Source organism: Diachasmimorpha longicaudata, chromosome 7 (assembly GCF_034640455.1).
Source record: "Diachasmimorpha longicaudata isolate KC_UGA_2023 chromosome 7, iyDiaLong2, whole genome shotgun sequence".
Lineage (NCBI taxonomy): Eukaryota > Metazoa > Arthropoda > Insecta > Hymenoptera > Braconidae > Diachasmimorpha > Diachasmimorpha longicaudata.
The window spans coordinates 4745191-4766579 of NC_087231.1; the positions used below are offsets into that span (position 1 = coordinate 4745191).

The 21389-nt window shown below is 38.1% G+C and overlaps 1 protein-coding gene and 1 long non-coding RNA gene across 21 annotated transcripts in view; one reads left to right on the forward strand and one right to left on the reverse strand.

Annotated features, from left to right (window-relative positions):
* LOC135164474 (uncharacterized) overlaps window positions 1-8044 on the reverse strand; it is a 38932-nt gene extending 30888 nt beyond the window's left edge. Inside the window, exons 1-2 of the long non-coding RNA XR_010299307.1 lie at window positions 7981-8044; window positions 7593-7661 (exon numbers count right to left, since the gene is read on the reverse strand). This is a non-coding gene — a long non-coding RNA (uncharacterized LOC135164474). The remainder of the gene's footprint in view (window positions 1-7592; window positions 7662-7980) is intronic.
* Window positions 1-21389, forward strand: part of Pmca (plasma membrane calcium ATPase) — a 78581-nt gene that overhangs the window by 30097 nt on the left and 27095 nt on the right. For 9 of the 20 annotated variants that reach the window (XR_010299303.1, XR_010299304.1, XM_064124857.1 and 6 more), the window contains 12 exons: window positions 9960-10234; window positions 10898-11095; window positions 11410-11669; window positions 11764-11899; window positions 12002-12136; window positions 13261-13296; window positions 14246-14640; window positions 14851-15335; window positions 15448-16493; window positions 16683-16900; window positions 17027-17178; window positions 20254-20386. Coding sequence is in view for 18 of the 20 variants with exons in the window: in XM_064124857.1 (XP_063980927.1) it covers window positions 10078-10234; window positions 10898-11095; window positions 11410-11669; window positions 11764-11899; window positions 12002-12136; window positions 13261-13296; window positions 14246-14640; window positions 14851-15335; window positions 15448-16493; window positions 16683-16900; window positions 17027-17178; window positions 20254-20386 (3351 nt within the window). In the remaining 2 variants the exon portion in view is untranslated. Of the gene's footprint in view, window positions 1-929; window positions 1072-1135; window positions 1656-6911; window positions 7354-8079; window positions 8205-8250; window positions 8388-9959; window positions 10235-10897; window positions 11096-11409; window positions 11670-11763; window positions 11900-12001; window positions 12137-13260; window positions 13297-14245; window positions 14641-14850; window positions 15336-15447; window positions 16494-16682; window positions 16901-17026; window positions 17179-20253; window positions 20387-21389 lie in introns of those variants that run through there. The other 11 variants (XM_064124858.1, XM_064124855.1, XM_064124848.1 and 8 more) reach the window with 10 other exon arrangements.

Genomic DNA, 21389 nt, shown 5'->3' on the forward strand with positions numbered 1-21389 from the left:
CGTTACACTGCCAGTCCGACGGAGGCCCCAGTGTCGTTAACACCGTCCACATAAAATCGTTTATCATTCACCACTAACCTCAGTAAAAACGGCCACTCTCAGCCTCACCACCCCGATTAATTCCCCCTCCCCCTCCCCAATGATATTCCAGAAGTAAATAATGATGAATCGGCGTCTTTGATATGTAAAAATAATCATGAAACAGTTATCACCGATAAATTGCCACAACGGTAGATGAAAATCGGCATTCGGGAAGTGAGTGATGACTGGATCGTTGTGATAACGAGGGCCGATGGATTGACGCATCTCCCGGGGAACAAGTGCAAAGACAACTGGGGCTTCGAGGGTATTATCCGATGTGGAGTTACCAAAGATGGAGGTGAAATAAACGAGTGTGGGAGGAAAATTCCTGAGGTGGCTATTGGGGTTGTGGTGGTAGAGGTGTTCCAATGGTGGAAACTTTTCGAGTACTATTACTCGGTGAATTATCGTGAAACGTGGAAGAGAGTCGATGTCAAAAGTGAAGGTTGTGGTAATTGTAAGAAGGTATACGGGGGATGGGCGACGTGACATTGGGGCTGAAATGGAACGCGCAGTACCCGGGGGCACTTGAATTTCAAAGAGACTGAATTGATAAATTGTCATTTGCGAAAATTTTCCCCCTGAATTATCATCAACCTACTGATGACGATTATGGAATAAAACAAGGACGACGGAAATCAGCGTAAAGTTAACGTTAAAAAATAACCCAATAAAGAGGTATGAGAATCACTGGCTGTTCAGCCAGTGAGCAGCCAGGACTCCCAAAATCCGGGAATACCCCTCTCGTTGAATGTACATTTGAGCATTGAGATATTGACAGAAATTTTCACCAGAATTGTTTCGTGCTAAGTGGCGTGTATTAGTGTTAATAAATGTGTCGATCGCGGTACAAAACGTGAGAACGATAAAGTGGAGAAGTGGTGTGCTACCGGCGTCCAAGGGATCGTGGCGAGAAAAGTGGAAGTGGCGAAGGAAGAGAAGATAACGAGAGGACGAAGGTGGTGGTGGAGAGCAAGGAGTTAGCGACGGGTGGGTTAACGGAGTTCCTTTTGGCAACTCAATGATCACTAGTAAATCTCAAAACAAATCATTCCGTAGAAAATAACAATCACTAGCTAACCGCCGTCTCCACCAATTCCAATAAAAACCCACATCAATAATTTTCATTTGTGCATTCCACGTCCGTGCGTGTACCGCGTGTATGTCTACATCCCTGAGCGAGTGAGGAGGAAGATGGGGGATAAATATTTGTGTGTACGAGAGAGAGAGAGAGAAAGAGAGAAAGAGAAACGACGAGTTAACGAGAGGGGAATACATGTATGTGGCTCGCAGGGGGGCTGTATGGGCGTTTGAAACTCGCTAGAGAGCCGATTTTATTTTTAGTGTGCATCGAAAACGTAAGAGTGGCTGGCCGCGGCGCGTTACTAAAATCCACCGGGTGCCTAGCTGTTTTGGATGAAAGAGAAAAACGTATGTGACATCGTGCAAATAATAATAAAAAAATTAAAATAAAAATAAATATACATAATTCATCCCCCTGACGCTCTGTCGATCTCGTCGCCCCGACGTCCAACTATACTGCGGACACGCCTCGTGATACACTAAATAATCGAGTGAGTATAATTCCGTGAATCCAGACGCACACAGACAGAGGAACGTAACACATTGATTGAAGGGTGTGGGTGCGCCAATGACGATTGATTAAAAAGCTTTCACCCCCTTTTTTTCTGTCATGCTCATTCCGAGTCACGCACATGATACTTTTCCTATACATTTTACGCCCTAATACACACACACACATGCACACATACCCCCCACACATACACACACACCTGCACCTTAACAAATGAGACACACGCGACTGCGATAATTCGCTTCTTCTGCAAATCAGCCGAGCGAATATTATGTAATAACCCACCCAGAGAACTTGCCCGGCTGTCGTACTCTCGTCGGTGCTATTTGGATATAACGTCTTCCACTACTTGTCTGGGGTCCCCTTGTGACTTTTCCTACTCTCTCATACGTACAACGCACACATTTTCAAGCGTTTCGAACATTATTTCGGGAGTGCTAGCCAGCCATCAGACCTCGAGACAGTGAAACGAGAGGAGGTTTTTGAAACTACGTCAAGGGAATGAAGGAGAGCTTTAAAAACTATAACACTCTGATCCCGAGCTCTCTGTAACACTGGTCTGTTCAGGGGTTTTACTGTCTACTCCCATCCAGCCTGTATTTTTCATGTCTATCTTATATCCGTGAAACATGACTCGGGAGAACCAAATTTGTACAGCTAGGGATTTTTAAAAAAACAGACGAGGGAGTTTAGTATCTTTTATGTTTGAGTGATTTTTTATGAGAATTCTTTAATCATGACGGTGCCCTGTAGAGGAATAGAATGCAGCTGTCAGGGTGCGAATAAGGCTGGGTGAAGTGGCAGTGGCCTGTGGAAATTCTGCAAATGCAAGCATTCAGAAAATAATTTGCCAGCAATCACCTGTCGTTTCTCAGATCGATAGGATTTTTAATGAAGTTATATTTGTGAAAAACGTTGCAATTTTTATCAATAAGTCTGCTCTTTCCACTGGAAAACTTGCTAAATGTCAAATTTTTCATTCTTGATTGAAGAATACTTCGTATTTTTAAATTTAATGATTAATAAGTCAGGCCAAACTCAAAAACACCGGGTTATCTTCGCTCAATGTTCCTAACAATATATGATAAATTGATTTTATCCATTGATTGACTTTTGCCTTCATCGTTAAAATTACTGGGATAAAATAAGTTCTATCGTTTGAGCTCTCACAAACAATTCCGACGAGTGAAAGGAAAAATCCTCTCGAATTAATAAAAAATGTCAGCCCAAGTGCGGTCACAACGATTATGAGTTTTCTCGTATCTCTCACAGCTAGTCTACGGTGTATTTTTACATTACACTGATACTCCTCTGGATTGACGTCAGACCTCACTGATAAGTCAACATTTCCCTTCAGATTATATACATTCATATAGTTATTAATTTAACTAGTTTATATCAGTGCGATAAGAGGGATATGGAAGACCGTGGTCGGTATAGAGAGCCCACGCGTCAACGTTTATCACGAAAATCTACTTCTCCCCTTTTACCTCATGAAGCACCTATTGTTTCACGCTATGAGCCGAAGTCCTTGTGGTGGTGACTTGGCCGAATGTGTTTTAGGTTAACGAAACTCTGTACAGTCAGGCTATAACGTATATAACGAGATAAGTTGGCAGTCGTACACCGAACACCTATAATACACCCCTCCGCCCCTCTCATCTGCCTCGTGGGAGTCCTGTTTTGCCCTGATGCTACCTAATCTCCCCATGAAACGTTGAACAGCGAATGGGATAATATTGCATATTACCTTCAACTATCGCCCTAGGTAGGGACTCATTGACTCGCTGAAATTCCGTGACGAGTTGGAAAGCTGTTTGGTCCCTTCATTATTTGGAACAATGGACACTGTTTGAGATAACAGTATGGATCCGAAATTTAGCGGCAGGTAGAGAAATTTTGAATAACAATTTTAGTACAAGTATTCGGAATAATTCCAATCCCAATCGTTATAAAAAACTCTAATGACCCTGGATGAAATTCCAAGGAATTTCTCGCTGGAATTTTTCACAGAAATTCGAGAAAAATAGACCTTTGCGGTAATAAGTTATACAAATATAATAAAATATAATAATCTGCTCTGATTAAATGGAAAATTCATCAAGAACGTAATCTCTTCGGTCTACGACTTAATTTTACATTATAACTCCTGAATCACGTCATCGCCAACTCCAATAAAAACGTTTACCACATAATCTCATCGGTGACAACTGTTTATATATCACTCTGATCTAGAATAGTTGGGTATACGTCGTCTGCCCACGTACAGAGTCCCAGTAAAATTGTCCTCTGGGGTTTTGCGTACTTCGTCTAGTTGACTGCCGGAAACCTGTGCCCTCATACAACTCCATATGGCTCGAGCCATAGGCGCTGCACAGTTTATAACAAATTGAATGAGAGACGGCCCCCGGAAAGAGTCACTCTGCTTCGTTGAATACCGATGTAAGCCCTGTGCTACAATCTCACTTGATCGGACGTGACTAGTTTTCTACGTGCTTTAAAATCAAGCTTCCTTCTCCTTGCCAAATGTATCTCTCTTCTTCCCCAGGGCTGGCCCATCGATCTACTACTCATTTTCTCTAATGCCGAATAAATAAGGTATTTTGTACGCCGACTTTAGAGGTCTTATGAGGCACTATTGCAACTCTTGTTAAGAGGTGTGTTTTTCCGCCCATCGATTTGCCATTTTAAGATTGTGAGGTAGGGGAAAATGGCCCCGGTAATCGTTTCCAGAAAGAGTCGACAGTATTCCATTGACGCGTGAAAAATTTAAAAGGGTCAAATTCATTTCATTCTGAAGTCATTCTCGTGCAGGCATTCATGGAGTAATTCTATTACGAGAAATTGCAGAAGACGGAAAATACTGTGCAATTGTTATGAGTGAGTTTGCCAATTCGGTTAAGCTGATTTTCATCGATTTATTGTTTTTAAAATTGAGTTGGAATATTTTCTGAAATGGAAGGTTCTACAAATAAGACATTCTTTATATTTAAATCAGATAAGCTGATTCAAATCCAAAGAGGCTTATTGTTAAACCCACGGCGAATGGAAAAATCAATGTTTCAAGTTGGGGAGGAAAAAAAAAATATGAGCCAGTTTGAACTGCTACTCGCTATAATCTCCATTCTTCCTGCGCTACTTTTATCTCTTATCGATTTCCTCAAAATTAGGTTTTCGATAATATATCGTTCTTCCATCACAATAGAAAATAGCTACGCAGATTAATATTTGTTGTGACGTCAACAGCATTAACACGAAGCACTGGACGCAGTATTGTTCAACGATCTTATCAATGGTTCATTTATTTTTAGTCGACTTGAGTAGTATTATATCTCGAAGTGAACAATGCCCTTTTCCTCTCTAATAACCGCAGGGGAATGGGGGGATTATTCAAGTCGTTCCTTGAACCGAGAACAGTCTGAAAATAGCATTAAACATTGTAATAAATTGTTCTATTTTTATACCGCCAAAATTTTTTTCTAGAAAACGTTTCTCAATTTTCAGGGACACTTGCGACTAACTCGAGATTTTTCGAGGGGTTATCTCAGTGACTAAAAAAAAGTCGGAATCGAAACGTCACTGCCGTAATCACCACATAATTTTGAAGATGTGACAAAATCATTTTTTAATGAAATCTTCACTCGTAGAAAAAATTGGGGATAAGTTTCTTTTATTTTCCCCGTTGAAAAAATTGTTCCGTCAAGAATGAAAAGGCTTACTCAAATGTCAGAAGGTTTTCCATCGGAATTTACGACAGTCTAATGTCATAAAATAAAATGAAAGTATGAACGTTGTAAGATGAGGATAAATGTGCTAAGCATGAGCAATAGTTTTTCCTCGGGAGAATGTTTCGCAAGTCAATGACTCGACTGCAAAACTTCGTGTTCCCCAATTACCAGGCCGAAAATATGATGATCTTGTCAGAAAAAAATGGCAGCCAGCCATAACGAGGAGCGACCAAATTAATCCGAACTCTTAATTTTCCGTTAATCTAGTCAAGACGATTATCCATTATTAAATATTTTATTCGAGTAATGAATGTGCAATTTCATAGAAAAGTAATCAATCCAAATAATTCATAAAGTAATCTACTCAATGATCGAGGCATAAATAATACTACCACTATTCAATTCTATCGCTAAAAACTTTTAGATAGATATCCGTCTGAAGAATACGCTATTCAACGCAAAAAAAAACAATGTTAACTATCACTACCAGTTGAATTATATCGCATATATATATTTTAATTTTCAATTAATTGAAATTTAGGTCAATTTGGTCGAGAATATTGTTCTACGTTCTGTTAAAGGCCGTCCGGCTTTCAGCTTTTACGAGCCGTTATCCCTTTTAATCGACACGTTTCGTTTATTACGAGGTAGATACTGCAGAAAAAACCGGCCGTTATTCCCCTTAATTAAAATTTTTTTAGTAGTACGAGTCGACTGCAAGGGCTACAAAATTAAATGTAAAAACAACTGCGCGTTATCTCTCTCCATTGGGACTTTTCTTCATTAATTGGTGTCGATTGCAAAGTTCATAAAATTGGGGGATTCCATTTTTGAGATGTCTCTGATAGCCCACCTCATTCCAACCGTATGGAATTCTTGGGTCTTTTATATGAAAATTCAAACAATCTATTATACTTTCAACAAATATGTGCATTTATAGGAGTTTTAGATACTTTAAACTGAAATGTAAATTTTTCAGGAACTTTACCGCAGGGCAATTTGAAAAATCATTAAAAAATAGATAAAATTGGAAAATTTCGTGCTCGGCGATTGAATCAGGGGTCGATAATAATAGAACACCCCTTCCGTCTCAACCCCTTGGAGATCACACTTTAAATTTTCTGAACACTGAAAATTGCTTCTATCACGGCATTCCCGAGGTCCCCGGTCGTTTATTACTCGGAATTTCCTCCTAAATTTCAGTGAACAAGCAGCTCTAGTCGCCAAAAATTAACGAGGAAAGGGAAATTGTACTGATAGTGAAGCGTGAGAGATGTTATATCGCTCCAAGTAGACGACATAACAGAAACAGAGTAACGATATTTTGAAGAAAAAAAAGAGAGGCAAATAGCTGCCGCGATACGCATTGGACATGGACTTGGGATGTCAGTCGAGTGGATGAGAATAATCGTAGATAAACAATCAGTTGAGTCTCTCTACCGATGATTTCAGACACGCTCGTCGCGACTGTGAGAGATATTGTACCGTAATTTCAATTCACATCACTCGTCACTCGCTTTAGTCACCCGGCAAACTTGTTCCGTTTCACCTCATTCTCTCCGGCTTTTTCCCAGTAATTTTCTAGCCACTCTTTAGTTTCTCAAAGTTCCATTAATTTTTTGCAAGTGATAAAGTGAAAATTGACATTTAGAAAAGTGGTTCATTCAGTTTTATATCATCAGACCGAGGGAGTTTATAAATTCTTCGATCGTGATGTTATAATTAGAAGGATTTCACCGCGTCCTATTGATTTTTAGATTGTCCAGTGTAATATTGAATAGTTACGACTATTTTCCGGTTATTAGGTACAAAATATTTATAGCATCGTGGAATTTGTGAGTACGTGTGGGCATTGTAATGCGAGAGTGTCGTGAGGTATACGATAGTGAACACGGTCCCGTGTGATTCGATAATTTGGGTGATCCCAACAATCTCTCCTCCAAAATAGTCGTGAGTTTTTCCATTACTTCGTTTTATTATTAATGCTAAAATTATGAAACCACGAATATTCATTCATCGTCTATCATGACAGAATCGGAGGCCAGGGTCACGTGTATTCGTCTAACCTCACCCACACTCGGTCAATTATTTCCTATATCCTCGAGTTTTTCCAGGTAATCAATACGTAAATCACCTGAGCCAACCGAGGTATCAAAATTTTTTTTCGACTATTAACGGCTGTTACTCACCTCTTCAATGAATTTCCGCGAAAAGTATTGTGAATGGAATACCATGACGCAGATGAACATGTACGCCACCTGAAAGAGCCGGCAAAAAAATTCAATGAAAATAAATTGACACGTCTTGTTCAGTCCTCATTCTCCATTCTGCTGAACTATAATCAGCATTCAATATTCATAGAACTAAAGCTGATTCTCCTTTTCCATCAATAAAAAAAAGGTGGAAACTGGAGGTATGCGTCACAATGTGTGAGATTAACTTTGAACACTTGGCTAACAAAAGCCCTCATTCTGACGTCAAATGTGAATCACGTGTTCTCGTATTGAGGATGATTAAAGTGTTGAAAAATTGTGGTAAACGAGGAATGAAGGGCAATGGAAAAAATTTATATCTTACCGAGTTATTGTGCGGATTCCCAAGCGATAGTCGAGTCTCCCGGTCCCTCTTGACCCAGAGACATTTTTTTCTTAGTTCACGCCCGCTCAACCAGAGGGCAATGGAGATAGCTCATGCGTATTGAAAGTGTTGCCCATGGCCCTGACAGTTTTTTTACACCTCCTTTTTGTTTCTTGGATGGACTGTCTGAAACAAATACGATTTAGTGTCACTGCATTGAAGTGGTGTGTATTGTCAATTAGTTTAAACTCTCCAACACTAGCGATCTGTCATGAAAGCGCCCGTGACATGATAAAACACTGCCCACAATCATTTGTCTATACCATAGTGCGTGCCCTCAGGGGTTACGAACTCTCGTCCCTTTCGTTTTCATCCAATTGCTTCTCACCCGAGCCCTTAACCGTTGGGTAAGAACGTGAAAAATATTTTTGTCACAATGAGAAAATTTTGGTGAATAGTCTCGCCAGTGTCAATGAACATTTGTGATATCTGTTGGAGATCAACAGTTGTTTGGTTTTATTGTTCAATTACCAAAAGGTATTATGAACATAATGGATTTGTATTGACTCAGACGGGAACGACTCCCGCAATATTATTCACCGTGCATTGAGCCTGTTATCATCGCTCCCTTTTTGAGGCTATTTTTGCCAGCACCAATCCATTCCAGGGGAATTGATAATATCGATGAGAATATTTTTTTTTAACAATCGTGTAGGAAATTCCTTGTTCCTCAGTAATTAACTTCGAGAAGTGGCACCAAACATAACCTCTATCGGTTCAACATATGTGGTGAATAACGGTCATGCCGGCTGTTAGCTGCCAGGTGAATTTAATGGCGGCAGTGGATATTCGTCCTACTCCTATCGATTAATTAATAAAATCGGTTTTTCCTTGCTCCAGGTGTATCGTACGTGTTCGTTTTTGTTTATTGACAACGAAAGGTTTTTCATGGTGTATGAGTGCTCTTGTGTCTGTTTTGTAGGCTCGTAAATGTCTCGGAGATAAATAAATACTGTCGGGTTTTATGGAAAAGGAGTGAAAGACTGGACTGGGGGCTCGAGAATTCTTGGCATCTTTTAATGCTGAAGAATTTAACGAGGAGAGATTCTTGTAAGAATTGAGGAAAGGGAGTAGAGATAAGATGCTCCCTTAATGCATGGAATTTATTATCATCTTCATAAAGGCAGGCCAAGATGTTTGAATATTATTAGATCTGAATTATCAACGTAATAAGTCAAATACTACAAATGAGTTGGAGGTTTTGATGCATAATATCACGTGATTGAAAAGTTTTTAATTGCCTTTAGTAAAGAATGTCTAAATTGTGAAGAAAGAGACAGGAATTTCACGAGGCTAAAAGGGGTTTTTAAGTTTCTAGCACTAAAATACGACTGAGTAAAATAAGAAGTTGTAGAAATTTCAAAGATGGATTAACATGTGCAGCCCTATTCGTTTAGAATTAATAAAAATTGTAATCGTAATTATTTTTTAATATGTGGCATCTAGGCCTTTTACCGATACATTTTTCATTTACTCAGACATTCATTTTTTTCATGTTGATGCCTTGAGGAGTCAAGCTCCAGTTCCAAGGGCTTTTGAATTTTTAAGGAACTTTACTCTTAATTCTAAAGATAAAGAGCAATAATTCCACGAGGAGTAATCTCCTGGGGCATTAAGGGAGAAGGGAGAGTATTTAATAATCAATGCGTGAGGTTAAATATGATTTTTATAGCCACACTTCAGAGTTTAATCATTATTATAGGTCAATTATCACCGTAATAAGTAAAATATGGAGGAATTCAATTTCAATTCATGGGGATTCTTCAATTTTTAAGGATCTCTAGAGTAGAATGTCTGAATAATGGAGTTAACTCGAAACTCGACATTCCCCAAGAAACCTCAATTATTCAGCATTAATGTAGAATTAATATTTACGAGAGCAGCCGAGGTATAAAGACAAAGTAATGCATTTGTTCCAGCTGGTGGACCTCCGATCTCTCGGAGCTCAAGGGAGTACGAGGAGAGTAGCCTGGAGGGGCAACTTTAGAGCCAGTTAAGTTTGAGTTGGCCTAGGCCAACCGTAAAAGACGAGTGAGGATGGCGACGATAGACGGCCGGCCGGCCCAATATGGTATCACTCTCAAACAGCTACGAGAGCTTATGGAACATCGAGGGCGAGAGGGAGTAGGTAAAATCAGTGGTTATGGTGGTGTACAGGAAATATGCAAAAAATTGTATACCTCACCCAGCGATGGTAAGTCAATAATATGTTAATATATTTCCTAGGATATAACGTCTAAACAAATGTACCAAATCAACTTTACAAAAATATCTCTCGAAAGATAATTTGAATGAAAACACTCAGCTCGAAAAATTCCGAAAGCAACGAAAAAAATGGTACAGTCATGTAAAATTTCCAGTGGCCCTCAAATGATTTTTTCCTAAAATCGAATAAAACAGTTGAGATTTTCAATCTCAATAATCTTCGCTTCGATCTAGAATAATAATATTCCAATTAAGAATATTCTCGTTCTGTAATTGATGAATTTTATAATCGTATCTTAATCTAGCTCACGATTCCTTTGTCATTAAAAATATTATCTGACACATTGACATTGATTTATGGTGAATTAATTTTCGATTAATCTTTACCCGTGTCGCTCTCGAAAATTCCTAGTTTAAAAACGCAAATGTTCTCATTTCAAGATGATTGATCACTTAACAACAGGAAATTTAAGTCTCAAAAAAAAATTATAATTTTGGAATTCTGTCATAACACAACGTAGTGAGGAAATCTTAAAATTTTCGAAAATTTCCATTTACTCCAAAAATATTTTCTATGAAAATGGAACAAGACATTTCTCATTCTGATTTGATATTGTCCTCATTATCCATCGCCTTTTTTGTTGCGTTCAAGGCCTCAGTGGGTCATCCGGGGATATGCAACACAGGCGAGACACATTTGGCTCCAACATGATACCTCCAAAACCACCAAAAACATTTTTACAATTAGTGTGGGAAGCCCTACAAGATGTTACTTTGATTATTCTTGAAATAGCTGCATTGGTTTCCTTAGGACTTAGTTTCTATCATCCTGCAGACGATGCAGTTAGCGGTATGTATACCATTTGCCAAACTCATTTCAACAGTTCATTCATATTAGAGGTCATAGTCATCCCTCATGTCTTTGGAAATTTCTATCTGCTCTTTGGTATATTTCAAATAATTAAGGATGTTTATTAAAAATCGCCAACATAAAAAAAAATCCAACTTTTTCAAGATTGCAAGAACATAAAACTGCAGTATAGAATTCTTATAATGACACAAAAATCTGAAACTTGGAATTCAGAAAAAATGATGGCTTAAAAAATAGGTAAACATCCTTAAATATACCAAAAATTGAAAGTTCTTTGCAACGGTTAAATCCAGCTGAATTAGACCCGATGATTGCAGGTTTCAACGCAAAAATACACGAGGATGAGGCACACTACGGGTGGATCGAGGGTCTTGCGATCCTCATCTCTGTTATTGTCGTTGTATTAGTGACCGCGTTTAACGATTACTCGAAAGAAAGACAATTTCGAGGCCTCCAAAATAGGATAGAAGGAGAGCACAAGTTCGCTGTCATACGGCAGGGAGAAGTCAAGCAGATTTCTGTATCTGACATTGTTGTGGGTGACATTTGTCAGGTATGTTCTGAATTCTCAATGATTTAGGTGCCTCATTGTCTTATCGGCAAGCACAGGTGTGCTAATTGATTGTGTTTAATTACCCTTTTTATAGATCAAATACGGCGACTTGTTACCTGCTGATGGAATCCTGATACAGAGCAACGATCTCAAGATCGATGAGTCTAGTTTAACGGGTGAATCGGACCATGTAAAAAAAGGAGAAGCTTTTGATCCTATGGTGCTATCTGGTGTGTTCATATTTTAATCAGTTAATTTGGTTGTAATTGCATTTTTCCGTCCCAATCCTATTTTTCAATTATTCTTATTCAATATTCGTATTTTTTTTCCAGGTACACACGTGATGGAAGGCTCTGGGAAAATGCTAGTGACTGCTGTAGGTGTCAATTCCCAAGCAGGTATCATCTTCACACTCCTCGGAGCTGCTGTAGATCAACAAGAAGCAGAAATCAAGAAAATGAAGAAAGGTATGGAATGTCTCCCTGAAATGTCATCAATTGTAATCAGGTTTGCCAATATTTGCCCGCTACTTCTCACGAATGCCCCTCAGTTTTTCAACCGTTTGGAATTTCAACTTTTATTTTTACTCGGGGAAGATCGTGGTGAATAAGTCTCTCTCGCTGTCTGTCTCTGCATTAATGGAAGAACGAATTCGTCCTTGGTTTCTGCTATGAGGAGTAGCGGGTACAGCAGTTTGATGGCATGAAATTTTTACAGAATATATACATGAGCCAAGTGTGGAATCCCCACTGACGGACGCATGGATTTTTGAAAATTTTATGTGAAATTTTTTTTATATTACTTACAATTTATCTGCCCCCCCCCCTTTCTCCCTCCCCATTGAATTACTTTAGTTACTGTAGCATGCACTTGCATCACTCGATAGTGATTTTCTGTGCCTGATGTTTATTTTTCAAATGCTCTAAAGTACACTCCAAGATAATCCTGAAAGTTGTTTCACAGTTTTAGAGTCACATTAGCAGTTCTCTCATTAGATGTCTCGTTATTTTTCACTGACAAGTGATAATGATGTTTTTCACTTTTGAGTCTCTGTCTGGTCTTTGTCGATATCATCCATGCAATAAAATATATATACCAGCACACTGATAATTCTCACATCACAGTCAAACGTCCGGGGGAATTATTGCAAAGCGGAAATCAATAATGAAATGTTGATTATTCACGTCATAAAAAATTATTCTATTCGGTGTTGTAAGTATTTTTCATCAGATAAATACGAACGGTGTATTTTTGTATTAATTATTATTGGACCCTTTCCCAAAAAAACAGGAATATACAGTCTGGAAGTATCAATTATTTCGAGCCGAGAAGTATTTTCTATCCCTTCAGTAGATTGATAAACTTTGATACCTTCAGGCTGTCCACCGACATTTATCCACTGTACATGTACGGCAGATTAATCCAAGCTATATGGAAAGCTGTGGAGTCAAATAGTGGCGAATAACAAGAGTAATAATAATAATTTTTAAAAACCAAAAATGTTTGAAGAGGACCAAACGTTGATTATCAACATTGTTTTAGGAACGTTGCTAATAAATTTTCTTGTTTTTGCATGCATTTTTTTATCTAGAGGCTAAAAAGCAGCGGAAGAAGAAGTCTCTCTCAGGTGATTAAAAACTTCATCATATTTTTTTATTATATGGGAAAAAAATCAAAATTTCTAAAGAAAATTCTTCTTACGTCACCTTTCTTCTTTTATCAACGTTTTTTTTTTATCCACGTGGAACGTTCTATTGTACATGTATATATTTATTATACTTAAAAAATTAACTCCCTGGAAATGCTCTTGCTGAATAATCCAAATCGATAACAAGCTTCCCAGCTTTCTCCAGCGTTCTCAACATTTTTTTCTCTCGGTGTATTAAAATGGGTAAAAATTTATTTTCTACAAACTTGCACTAAACCAATTATGCAAATGCATCAACAATAATAACATTCACTCATATCATTCCAACACTTTCAAATCATTTGTTTGTGTTTCCATCATATCTATCTGTGATAATCCCCACCATACATTCCACCATTTTAATGTTTCATGAATTACTGATTTACTGCACCAGGAATAAGAATATGAAGAATTTATCTTTTTTACAGAAATATCTTTACTACCTGTCCAATGCATTTGATGGTTGACTTCCTTGTTTACAAAATAGATTGGCAAATAATATCCATAGTTGAATATGTTCAAACTTGTATTCTAACGCTGTTTTTACTTTTTATCAATTTTTTAATCTTTCCAAACCTAGTTGACAAAGAAAAATGAATACCTATTTATCCAAATCAATGACATTTCCAGTCTTGTGTTATACAGTCTCAACAATTACTAACCCATTCACAACTCAATACTAATCCAACTTGCCCGATTATATTAAAAAGTTTCAAGGTTTCTAGAATTAAAATTCACCCCTCCCCTAAATTGTTGATTTGATTTCTACCTAAATATATCCTCGAGGAGTATTGATCTTTAGTTCTGGAAACATTGAATTAAACATTAATCGTGAATAAGGTCAAGAGATTAATAGAAAAAAAATCCTATTGCAATGTGACAAAATAAGGTGAGGAAGCCGGAGAAATAACGGGAAATAGCCACGGAGGTAGTGGCGGTGCACATCCACACGATTCAGGTGAAAATCATCATGCACCAAGTGGAGGTGGTGCTAATGAAGCAGCTGCTGAAGCTGGTAAAAAGGAGAAGAGTGTACTTCAGGCTAAATTAACGAAACTCGCTATTCAAATTGGTTACGCCGGCTCAACGATAGCTGTACTCACAGTCATTATTCTAGTCGTACAATTCTGCGTGAACGCATTTGTCTTTGAGCACAGGCCATGGAGCAAAAAGTACATCAGTAATTTCGTTCGACACTTGATCATTGGTGTTACTGTACTTGTGGTAGCTGTACCGGAAGGTCTTCCTCTAGCTGTTACACTGTCTCTCGCCTATTCCGTCAAGGTTATTATCTTTATTGTCTCTAATCTGCACTAGCTAGAACGCGCTGAAGGGAGATTCACCCTGGAAAATATGAACTTTACCATTTTTCCAGGAGAAATTTTGAAAAGTACATTTTTTCCTCAAAAATAAAAAGTTTTTTTTCCGGATGAAGATCCCCTTAATCTAATATATTAATTCGTAGCAATTTTTTCTTTCATTGCATCCTCACAGAAAATGATGAAGGACAACAATTTGGTGCGTCATCTTGATGCCTGTGAGACAATGGGCAATGCAACGGCAATCTGCTCAGACAAGACTGGTACACTGACGACTAATCGTATGACAGTCGTCCAGTCGTACGTGTGTGAAAAAATGAGCAAAACCATAACATCGTTCAGTGAAATACCCAATCACGTTGGCAATTTACTCATCCATGCGATATCGATAAATTCGGCGTACACGTCCAGACTAATGCCATCGCAGGAATCATCCGAGCTTGCAATGCAGGTCGGTAACAAAACCGAATGTGCCTTACTTGGATTTGTATTGGCCCTGGGCCAGAATTATCAAACGATACGAGACGACCAACCCGAGGAGACATTCACGCGGGTGTATACTTTCAACAGTGTTAGAAAAAGTATGTCCACTGTTGTACCGAGACCGGGCGGTGGCTACAGGCTCTTTACCAAGGGTGCTTCCGAGATCATCATGAAGAAGTGAGTTTTCTATTTTTAACTTTCAGACGAGCGAACGCAGCAAGCCATTGGCCACTGATATTTAAGTATCAGTTATCACAAACCTCGAATCAATCAATTGTTTTTCTTCCAGATGTGCCTTTATTTATGGTCGCGATGGACATCTGGAAAAGTTCACCAGAGATATGCAGGATCGTCTGGTTAAGAATGTGATTGAACCCATGGCATGCGATGGACTACGTACAATCTCCATAGCATATCGCGATTTTGTTCCTGGTAAAGCAGAAATCAATCAAGTGCACTGTGAGAGTGAACCAAACTGGGAGGACGAGGAGAATATTGTGTGCAATTTAACTTGTTTGGGTATCGTGGGTATCGAGGATCCAGTGAGACCCGAAGTACCGGAGGCCATAAGAAAATGCCAGAAGGCTGGTATAACAGTGAGAATGGTCACTGGTGATAATATCAATACAGCAAGATCAATTGCCTTCAAGTGTGGTATTCTAAAGCCCACTGATGATTTTCTCATTCTCGAGGGTAAAGAATTCAACAGGAGAATCAGGGATGCACATGGTGAGGTGCAGCAACAATTGCTAGATAAAGTGTGGCCAAAATTGAGGGTACTGGCAAGATCATCACCAACTGACAAGTATACACTTGTTAAGGGTATCATTGACAGTAAAGCAACAGCGAGTCGTGAAGTTGTTGCTGTAACTGGTGATGGTACAAATGATGGTCCAGCGTTGAAGAAGGCTGACGTTGGCTTTGCCATGGGTATTGCTGGCACTGATGTCGCCAAAGAAGCTTCCGATATTATTCTTACCGATGATAACTTCTCATCAATTGTAAAGGCTGTTATGTGGGGAAGAAATGTATACGACAGTATAGCCAAATTTTTGCAGTTCCAATTGACTGTGAATATTGTTGCTGTTATTGTGGCATTCATTGGTGCATGCGCTGTTCAAGACTCACCACTCAAAGCGGTACAAATGTTGTGGGTCAATTTGATTATGGATACATTAGCCTCACTTGCACTGGCTACGGAATTACCAACACCAGATCTACTACTTCGTAAGCCATATGGACGCACGAAACCACTTATATCAAGGACTATGATGAAGAATATCCTAGGTCAAGGGATCTATCAGTTGGTCGTTATTTTCACACTTCTCTTTGCCGGTAAGTAATGGTGAATTAGTTTTTAATAAAATTGCAGTTTTGTGTGGAATTTGTTTACTGTTGGATACAAAAATCCGATGAAAAATATTCGAAGTTGCTCGTGTCCAATCTTCTTCATCAAATTTATGTTTTTTATCAGTTTTTTTACAACGCTTCCCTATTGACACGATATGTTTATCTCCCTCACAGGACACAAGATTTTTGACATCGACAGTGGTCAGCAAACTGACCATACCCATGCTGGTATGCCAACACAACATTTCACGATCATATTCAACACTTTTGTCATGATGACCCTGTTCAACGAATTGAATGCCAGGAAAATTCATGGTCAAAGAAACGTCTTCCAGGGAATATTCACCAACCCCATATTCTATTCAATTTGGATTGGAACCGCCTTGTCTCAAGTGAGTGTTACTTATCCAAAATCAGAGGCTAATTCACGAAGACATATGGTAGATTTAAGCCTCCTGGATAAAAATCTCAGCGACAATACTCATCAATGAAATGTCTTTTCTTTCCGTTCACATTAGATTGTTATCATTCAGTATGGTGATATGGCATTTAGCACAAAGGCTCTCGATTTAGATCAGTGGATGTGGTGTCTGTTCTTCGGTTTTGGTACACTACTGTGGGGCCAACTAGTCACGACTGTTCCTACACGCAAACTTCCCAAGATATTCTCGTAAGTGATATATTTTTTTTTCATTCCACGTTTTATACATTAGTTGTTGGGTCCCAATTACAGGTTGTCATGCAACAAACAAATTTGTGTGACAATAACCTCTACTTAATTTTTTTTTTCCTCAATATTTTTCTTTCAATGGATATTTTATTACTTAACATATTTTTGCCTCAATGTTATGAAGTTCACTTGATGATTATTCGAGGGAAACTTGTAGGGGCGTTTTCCACAGTGTTCACTCGATTATACTTGGAACATCAACGCTCATACAAGCTCCAATGAATATTCGTATACGTCGCTATGTACATATACTTTACATGAATATGAAGTTAAAAATATGATAATATAACATTTTGTTGAATCAAGTAGTTGCCATTGGCAGTCAGCATAGTGTTACAAAGTCGGTATATACATTATTTTATTTATTTTCATTGATTGTTCGTTAATGTCAAGCCAAAATTAAATAGCCACTCATAGCTTTCGTATTCCCCCTCTTTAGTACGTGGTAGAACGGCCTCTGCATGCTAGAATTAACCTACTCAACTGTTGAAAATACGATAATAAATCCACACTGAGCGATAACATTGGACCCAGAACGGGTATAGTGACAATTTAGGGCTGCCTTCTCATGATCTGTTCTCACAATTATCCTTTCCAATCACGTTAAATGCAAATGCATATTTTAGCACGGCTATTTTATCCTTGACGTTAGACAAATGAACATTTTTTGTATTGAAACTTGTCACTTGATGGTTTTTGTGTGATTTTATTCACATTTAGGAAAATTATCAGGGCAAAATAGTCGGGCAGATTGAACAATTCCATTCATTCCCGAAAATCCTTTCCTCAGTGCCTGAACGTTTTGGTTAACACTGGATGTTGCATGCATACGACCGTTTAAATAAAAAAAATATGGAAAAGTCATATATAAAAGACGACACGACAAAACATATAAATCTCGATCTACGTACTTGTTTGTATATTCGTATGAGATACCGATGCAATATCAGTGTTGTGATTCTGAGTCGAATGCATATTCGAAATGAAAGAAAAAAAAAACAAAAACACATGAATCCAAATAAAAAATGATGAGAAAACAATAGTATGGACTAATCAAATTATGTAAACGTAAATAGAATGCTATTCGTATTGTTGTAATGTCGAAACGGTAGTTTGTGCTTTCTCTAGTGAAAACCGAATGTTTTGAGGTACGAACGGTGTATCGCGTTTGCTGAATATATAACAACAATCAGCTTAATTTTCACCTATTGATTCGAGAATGAAGAATCTGCCTCAATCTCCTTGAGCCCTTTTTTTATCGCCATTCATCCTCTATTCCTCCATCCTCACACTTTACTCCCCCATTTATTTTCATCCCATACCCATTATTCTTTCTCACCTCTAATTTTTTTCCCTCCACGAGTAAAAAAATATTTCAATACCTTCCAACGAAAGATTAATCTGCAATCTACCAGCGGAATATGATGAATATTGCGCGAATTTCATGCATAAATCTTGTTCTTCAGAAGGAATTTTTTATTCCTTATATTTTATAGAATTCATTAATAATAACTATTGATCCAGTGTTTATCCTTTATAAATCCTACTTTCTACTAAGACATTTACGGCCGATAAAGACTGTCTTCTTACTTTGAGACATACAAAGCCCTCAATGCAAAATCTCATTTCCCCTCCGCTCCATTCACCAACAATACGACCGCCTATGTGTACCCGTTTTCTCCATATGATCCTCTTGTCACTAACAAATCCCACGATTTATCTTTCCCACTGTCAGTATGAAGTGAGAAATACCCTGAGAAAGCTTTTGATATAAAAAAAAGCTTGAGAAAAATCACTCAAATCATAAAAACAGCGAATTTGCGGCTTCACTCCCAGTACTAATCCGGAAACCTAATGAACATACCAATATCCGAGGTCTTCAATGGCCATGAGAATAATACGGAGCCCTGGTTACTAACGCTACTTTCATTTCCGCGTTGAGAAAAAGCCATCTTTCTAGCTGAATGGCCGTTCTTAGACCTCAGGTTATGCGAATTACGTACCCCTCTCCACCCCCTTTTTTCACTTATAATTAACACAAATTAGTATGCGAGGTGCGAGACGAACTAGTTAACGCTGAGACAATTATTAGCCTTTAACTTTAACCGTGAAACTCATGGAGTTCATGGGCTGCCCATGTATTTATTATCTTGTTATATATTAATATACTCAATGCAGATTTTATAGATTAAAATTTATGATTAAACGCATGTTATCTAACAAACGGTATTTGGTGAATAATTGTTACTAATTTATCAATATGATTTCATCGTATACCAAAATTAACATGATTATAATTAACACACGATTTACACAATATACAATACCATCATTCAGCGACGTAAACGATCGCCATAATAATTCCTCTCATAATCATCAATCATCATGTATCATTTATGAGCATTACCTATTGAAGAAATTAATGTGTAACGATAGAAGTTTCATTACTCATTCGTGTTTCATTTGTACTAATGTCATTCATCGTATCTCTCATCGCATAAATTCATATTTTCAGCTAATACATAATTGTCCACTCAATTGTCGTCTTTTACTTAAAAAAAAAAAATGTCTCCATCTACCTTACTCATTCTGTATTCGACTTTATTGATCTTCTACATTCTTTCAATTCGATACTAATTTTTTTTCCGTATGCACTTGCCTATTTAACTCTTATCTCTATCTGAATCTAATTTTTCCCCTATTTCACTGCATTATCTATTGGTTCTGGTTTTCTGTCTTTCTAACAATTTCCCCTACCATATTCAATTGAAACAATAAGTCCCGAGTCACTGATACTAAAATGTAGAATCTAATAATGGCATTCGCCTGACAGTGAGGGGAGTGACGGGGGAAACGGAAAAATGAGTGCTGTACATCGAGGAGAGCTGGCAAAAAAAACGAACGAAAAATTGCAAATAAGAAAAGAATTAAAACAGAACAAAAAAAAACGAAAAGTTTTGTCTCTAAAACAGCGAGCGAGTTATGAAGAACTGGTTTAATGTTTTTTAAAAACAGATGGGGTCGCGGCCAGCCAGATGATATTGGTGCTATCCATCTAGGAGACGAGAAATACGACCCAGACTCGGATAAAAAGCCGCGCGCAGGACAAATTCTATGGATCCGTGGTCTAACACGGCTGCAGACTCAGGTAACTATCCTCATGTCACTCTCATAATCATCACTCAAGTCAACATTCTCAGATCCTCTCACAAAGGTACTTACACTATGAGTTAAATATTGAGTTTAGAGGAAAGAGTAGAAAAGGAATAATGAGGGACCAGAAACAGGACTAATGTACTATTGAAGAAGGATCAATTACATCTGAATCATTGAGAGCCAGATCATATACTGCTCCAGCCCATTTTTTTTTTGTCTTTAGGTGGATAGGGAGTGTGCGATTGACTTCGGTTAGATGATTATAAGACAATGGCGTACATGTGTACAACTAGTTAACCACAATTTGCTCTTTCTTTTTATTTTATTTATTTTGTTCAATTTTTTATCTTGTTTCTGCCAAGTGTTGGAATTGAACTTGGACCAATCAAGCTAATAACTATAATCATCAGTTGATAATTGTGGACAAAGTCAAATTTTCACCTGATGATTGGCATCACTAATTTTGATGGTGTAAGCTCGATAATTCCTCCATTCGAAGACCCATATCATTCCATACAGTTAATAATTACCTCGGCCAAGACCTATGAAGAATAACTACCGGATTGCGTTTGTTAACTACGTTGTCTAGGTCAGTGGCACGTACCCACGTACATTTGAGTTACCCATTACGATGAGTAGAATTTCTACTTAGGATTTTCAACCAATTGAGAGAGCCCCTCAGCCTTCATTATTTACTTCCAAAACACACATAAACCAAGTTCCATATGTCTTACGTTATTTTATTCATTCAATTTTTCCCGAGAAAAAAAATACTCCATAATATAAGGGAGATGATCCTTGCGGCGAGTTCAGGTTTGTCGAAAATCCGCGTGATTAGTTTGCCTCCGATAACCGATAATTGCGTTGTCGATACATAGGTCTACCTACTCCCAAAGCCCTTTCACTGCGAAACAACACGAGACTATTCAAGCCCTCCCCCCTTCCTCCCGATTGCCATCATGACCTAACGACCCCTCACGAGTCCTTTTGCGGAA